General features: G+C 38.4%; 1 protein-coding gene across 1 annotated transcript; it reads left to right on the top strand.

Annotated features, from left to right (window-relative positions):
• Positions 1–6,474: 6,474 nt before the first annotated feature.
• On the top strand, positions 6,475–7,028 carry ANAPC11 (anaphase promoting complex subunit 11; the record flags this gene model as incomplete). The annotated part of the gene is given in 1 exon segment (XM_072407020.1): positions 6,475–7,028. A coding segment is annotated over 1 exon segment (168 nt), but the record flags the coding sequence as incomplete, so codon positions are not given.

Below are 7,028 nucleotides of genomic sequence, written 5' to 3'. Positions count from 1 at the left end.
TCTTTTCTAATAATAACAAAACGAAATTGCAACCAACAAGTCGCCTGTATTAGATTCACTACAACAGCTACAGTTACTTTGTATTCATTTCTTGTGCTCCTGGTGAATGAGACAGTTTTAGTATTCATACAAATTTAAAATTGTACTATATATTCTAATAAATTCATTTATTTTATTCATTCCTAGATCACTAATATTTACAGTGCACGCTGATTATTCTCATTACCCCTGCTCGAATCTTACAATGTCATTTATTAAAGTCTGTAGAGGATACGCTTCCGTCAGTGAAGCTGGGTGATCCAGCAAACCTGGAATGTATTCAAAAATACATTGAAGAAATCCATTCCAGGTTTGCTAGATCAACTAGATTCACCAATGTTTTAATAGTTTAAAAAAAATTAGGCCCAATGATTTTTTTTTTTTGCATTTTTTATTTGTTAATAAAAACATTTTTAGTTTTAGTAATCCTGGCACAATGTTTGTTTCTGCCCAGAATACACTTGTATTTAGTGAGTTGTACCCCCTGGGGTAGCAGTTGGACTTCACACATTCTCCCCTTAGTGTGTCAGCCATTGTAAGTGTTATGTTTGCACAGCCTGAACAATAATTGTGTGCAGAGTGCAGCATTTACAATACAATAAAGGAATAACAATGCAATGATTGCAGCCATAGCAAAGTCTGGACCTAGGGCAATGCAAACACAACATGTGGAATACAGGGGGCTTGTGAGGTGGAACACCTATCTACATGTATATACAGGTCTGATTGTCGTCTGCTCATCAGCTTTTGTGTGTTTAATCAAAGAAAGCAAAACCAAAGAGAAGTCTATAGTAGGGATGAGCTGAAAAGGAAGGTGAGGGGATGATAGCGATCTAAGGATCCAATAAGATATTTCAATATTATTGTTTTGTAAAAGTGAAAACCCCAGCGCAATACATCAGCTATTTGGGCTGAAATTATTCTAAAATGTTCACCCCATAGCCCGGTGAATCAATTTTGATCTTTTTTTTTTACAAACTCTTTTATGAGATAACCATCTACCTGCTCCTTTTTGGTGGTGATGATTGAGTGTAATGTAATGACATTTAGGCAGTCTTAAAGTGTGATCCCAACTCATAGGGGTGATGTACCCACCCTGGGGATTGGGGGGTATTAGTGGCAGGCTGGGCAGAATGGCTGAAGAGACCCGGCAGTATTGGACCAAGAATGAAGCTGGGTGCCATGCTGGTACATGATGCTAAAGAGTGTGAATCTTCAGTGCAAGTAGTTGGAGAGACCAAAAATGATCAGTGAGAGTTCCCCTATAGCAGTGGTCCCTAACCTCTGGGGTGCGGACCGGTGCTGGTCCGCGGCTGGTGAGTTGGGGGCTGCAAATGACAGAAGTGCCGGTAGCCCTTCATACACTGCTCTAAAGATAATGACATCGGGAGCGCTCTCCTCACACTGCTCATACAGGAACTGCTGAGAATAGCGGAGTAGTGTAAGCTGTACATTATTATTATAAACAGGATTTATATAGCACCAACATATTACGCAGCGCTGTACATTAAATAGGGGTTGCAAATGACAGACAGATACAGACAGTGACACAGGAGGAGGAGAGGTTCCTGCGCTGAAGAGCTTACAATCTAGGAGGTGGGGGAAGTATCACACCATAGGAGGACAGATACATATAGCAGGCCATGGTAACATTTTATTCTATGTTACCGGACTGGTTTGGGACCACTGCACTAAAGATCAGTTCAGAGGAGCAGTGGGATCAGATGTTCCCGGGTAGCAACTGAACTGCACCCCAACCCCAATCTAAACTTTAATAAACCCTAATCTCATTCCTTGTGCTGCGTAGGCAACATTTGCTTGAAACAACAAATCAATTTTTATTTTTAGAAGGCTTTCTATTTTTTACTTAAAATTGTTTTTTTTTATTTAGTATTTTTTTTTTTAATCATCTCCATTCTGTTGCTTTAAACTTTTACCTTTAAAATTGTAAAACTAACGAGGGCCATTTTTGGAACAAAAACTGGTCCAGAACAGTTTGTTTATAAATGAATAAATAAAGGAGCTTTGGTGGCCCCCAGGAGCCATTAAAAGTCTGACTTTTCACCTAAAGGGAATAAAATTAAAATTTGCAATTGTAATTTTTTTATACCTTTTTATATCTTTTTTAAAGGTGAAAAAGAAAAAGGAGAGTCAACTCAAAAGGACAACAATATAAATGAGAAAAAAATAAGGTTACAGCGACATAAATAAAATAGTAAAATTATGTGTAGTTGTGTATTGAGTGACACTTTCCCCATCTTCTAGATTGTAAGCTCTTATGGGCAGGGTCAGATCATCCACAGAGCCCCTGCTGCAATGTAATGTCTTTACCAGCTTGGAAAAAGCAATTTAGGTTTCCTAGATTGTAAGCTCTTCGGGGCAGGTTTCTCTTACTGTCTGTATCTGTCTGTCATTTGCACCCCTATTTAATGTACAGCGCTGTGTAATATGTTGGCGCTATATAAATACTGTTTATTAATATTAATAATAATGCATTTTTTGTTGAGTTATATCTTACATTTATTTTTTACTAATTTTTGGGTGGTGAATCCAGAAATGACAATGGCTTTGAATGATAACCAAGCATTCTTTTGGACTTCTGACATTGTCCTGATGAAATGTTCATCTTTTCACCTCTTTATGTCTGCATATTCCTCACAAAGAGAAACTGAATGGCCAATTGGGACTGAACCAAATATTTTGCCATTTTGAAGGAGGTCACACTTTAAGCTCCGCTTTGGACTATCGATGAATAGTCACCATTCAAGTGAGTTATAGATTGGAATTCCCAATTCCTCCATTAAACCAGGTATGTTATGGCAATACACAAAGCCATTGTCAGTTCTAAAGTTCTGCAGAAATGCAATTTCTCTGGTTCCAAAGTATGATACCTTTGTTCCTTTTTCAAGTAAGTTTTTCTCACGCAGTCCTGATGCTAGGAGTTCTGAAGCCTTCTTCGATAGTCCCAAATCACTCAACTCATGCTGATCAAATCCCTTACCAACAGAGTCCTCTTCAATTTCAAACTCTTCATCATTGTTGTCACCTAGTTCATCACCATAATTATGTTCTTCAAGAGAGGGTAGTGTAACGAAAATTGGCACTGGGATTTCATCTGAATGAGCCACTGGGCGTATAGCGGATGGTAGACTAGGATACTCTATGTTACATTTATTTTTCTTGTTATATCTTGACGTTTTCACTATACAAAAGTAACAGTCACTGAAATGATCTCCTGGCTCCAAACCATAGGTATACCAAATGGCATCTTATTACGTGTTCCCTTTGTCCACATCCGTAAATCCTCGACACACTGCACACCTTATGGGGAGCCCAAGACTTATCCTGATCACCAAGTTTAACTTTGAAATATGCCAAATAGGCTTGCTCTACAAATGTGCTGATATTCGCCCATTGACAGGGAATGGTGAAACTACCACAGATATAACAAAATGAATCAGCAGAGCCAGACATGATGTGAGAGAAAGGAAATACGAGTGTGAGTAGCAAAATACATTTTGTTTATTCACTACGTAGAGCAGCGTACAACCTCTGACCACACTGTCTTGTGTGTAAATGAATAGCCGATACAAATCCACACTACAGTAATCACATTAATATAAGCGGTAGAGAAAAAATCTGACGTGATAGAAGAAAACTAACTGCATTTTCAGAATCAGCATTTTACAGGTCAGTTTGAATCTTTAATGCTTGATGTTTTTTTGTGTGTTACTTTTTTATGTTACATTCTATTCAATCACAAACTTGCTTCATTTATAGTTACATTTGTTGCACTTGTTGTTTTGATTTTTATTTTGGTTGCAACACTGCAAACAAATTTCTATCAAGCTGGATATATACTAAGTAGCACTTTCTAATATGTCATCACACAATAGTATGAGTGTAAAAAAAATATGTGAACAAACATTCATTACTTGATAAAAATTTCGTCCTATTTTGACTTTAGAGAAATCAAATATTTTAGTAAAGGATTATAGGCAAACATGTTATAATACATGTATTAAGGAACATTTAGTGATTTCACTCGTGTGTGTATATCAAAATACATTTAAATGTATACAAATACATATGCATTTTAATTAGTACTATTTTAACTGGACTGGTTTGTGTGTGGGGGAAAGGGGTAAGTTTGCTTGGATGTTATGCATTGATGTGATTTTTTGTAATCCCATGATTGTTAGTTTCATCTGTTGCTGCAATGTTTTTGTGCCTGGTTTGTAATGCCAGTTTCTGTAGTTTAGCAATTCTTCAGCAATGTTTTTGTAATTTTTTCCACAAATATTGAGTACAAATATCTGCATGGTTTCTACACCAAACTCCTACTTGACCCCCCTTGTTGTCCCATTGTCACATATTGGTATTTGAATGTATTATGTACATATTCCTTTTCTGAATAAATTGTCATGATTTCTATTTCTTTGTTTTTTTGTTTTAATTTTCTTAGTCTGACATTTTAGTTGACTAGTTTGTTGTCATTGTGCTGTGCTGCCTGATCTTAGCACTATTGTATACAAACACACTTCCGCTTGCTGTACAAACTGGTTGTGAATTAGTTGTCCAGCTGAGTTGCATACTCATTAGACCAGATCCATTCCAGGTTTGCTGGTTCACCCAGCTTCACTGATAAAAGCCTTGGAGAGCTTTAATAAATCGGGGTCATTAATGGAAACCTTAGAAATGTCATTCTCAACTACCTGCTATTCCTCCAACTCCTAAAATCTTTTCCTCAAATATTTGTACAAGGTAATTTATTTTTTTTTTGGGCCCGCAGTATAAAAAATAAATAATTGAAATTTTACCCTTGGCGGTTTTCTGACAACTAACAAGATCGCTCGAGAACAGTGGTTGAAAATGACAGGGCCTCTTTTCAACTTAATAAATGGGACAAAATATTTAAGACTGGAGAAACTAGACTATTATTTGTGAACCTGGGTGATCCAACCTTTGTCTCATCCCAGTGCTGATGATCTCCTGCAACCCCTTAATAGCCATGTTATGTGTATGTGCATGATGGCAGCATATTTCTCATGGCATGGTGACACATGGCTATATAATGTATGGGTAAATGATCAATGGTGGGCTCCTTGAGAGGAGACAGTGTAGGTGCCAATGTACAGGAAAAAATACAGTAAGGAAGGGTTAAAACCTAAAATCAAGGTTAATGAAAAAAAAATATTAATAAAAATAAAAAGGTATTTTTGCCCTGCTGTCTGCATGCTGCTAGAATAATTTCCCTTGACTTGTCTTGCAAATGAAAATACATCCAAAGCAAAAAAAGTATTTTTTTATAAATCATTCCCCTGTCAATTCGCCTAAAATTCACTGAGAAGTGTTCAAATAACTTGTGTCAGTTCCTACCGTACTAAAACAATGGCTCGTTCTGCCACCTAGTGGCCACTAGTCAAATTGCTCGGCTGTCACAATAGAAATGCTATCTGTATAAAAGAAAAGTATGACCAAATTGACAGGGGAATAATAAAAAATATAAATAACATTTAATATAAAAGATATAATTAAAGTGGTATATATATATATATATATATTTATAATAACTTTTTATATATAACTTTTATTAACATATATACATATTTTTTTTTTACTTTTCTAGCTAGCATTGCTCCCCATACACACACTACTGATCGCATTTATCCTTATCCCTAATAGAAACAGTACAAATATTTCTCTGCCCATAACAATCAAGCCGCTCCAAGCTGTTATCTATTGTTTATAGCGATCATGGAACACACGTTGCCCATAACAAATATGGCCGCAGCAGCCACCAGTACTCTAGTAGTTCTTATGCACTATGCCAATAAAAAGCATGTCTGCTGTATATGTGATACCCCATCTGCCCATACCAAATATGGGCTCTTCGTTCAGTAAGACCTAACAAGCCGAGTACCAAGCTTCTCAATAAAATGGCAGAATAGACAGGCAGAAGTAGTGTATCCTGTGTGTGGCGGGAGGGAGGTAATGTTTGTGTACCGGGGGAGGGGGAGGGGACTGTGTTTGGCTTCACACTGAATATTTGTCGTTGTTTTTCAGCAGAAACGCCATGAAGGTTCATATTAAGTCCTGGAATGGAGTGGCCCTTCCTTCCTTCCATCTGCCCCTTCCTTCCTTCCTTCCTTCCTTCCATCTGCCCCTTCCTTCCTTCCTTCCATCTGCCCCTTCCTTCCTTCCTTCCATCTGCCCCTTCCTTCCTTCCTTCCATCTGCCCCTTCCTTCCTTCCATCTGCCCCTTCCTTCCTTCCATCTGCCCCCCCAATCATCACATGTTGGCATTACCTGGTTCGGGAAGTCATGTGATCACTGGTCATGTGATTAAAGGCCACTGCCCTGCATCCTAATATTGTATAACTCCTCAGTGCCTGCAGTGTATATTGTATATCACCTATTGTTGTATTTATTTGATTTTTCCTCTCGCTCCCTGCAGGTAAGATTCCGGGAGATGATTGCCCCCTGGTGTGGGGTCACTGCTCGCACTGCTTCCACATGCACTGCATCCTCAAATGGCTGAACTCCCAGCAGGTACAGCAGCATTGCCCCATGTGCCGCCAGGAGTGGAAATTCAAGGAATAGAGCCGGGGTTCTGCCCCCACCAGTGCGGATGTATTCTAGGACTCATATTGGCCGGTCCTCCGTGGCACTACAAGAGCCTGTAGAGCTATGGTACTACTAGAGCCTGTAGATTCACACATTTGATGTATTCACCAACCTGCAGACACATTCCTGCATAGCCTGTAAAGTGTTATCTGCACCGCCACCTGCTGGTCAAAGCTTGCATTACCACCTATTGATGATCCTATAGAAATCACACAGATCGCTAACAAACGAAAGCTCAGATCTGAGTATGTGTGTGAGAATTGGTCAGCTTTGTAAATAACGCTGTGTATAGCCAAACCTTTTGTATTTTTTGCCCAACCCATTGGGGTGATTTCTGTGTACTTCCTGTCACAGAGATGTAA

Source organism: Pyxicephalus adspersus, chromosome 3 (assembly GCF_032062135.1).
Source record: "Pyxicephalus adspersus chromosome 3, UCB_Pads_2.0, whole genome shotgun sequence".
NCBI lineage: Eukaryota > Metazoa > Chordata > Amphibia > Anura > Pyxicephalidae > Pyxicephalus > Pyxicephalus adspersus.
This window is presented reverse-complemented; position numbering and strand designations above follow the sequence as displayed.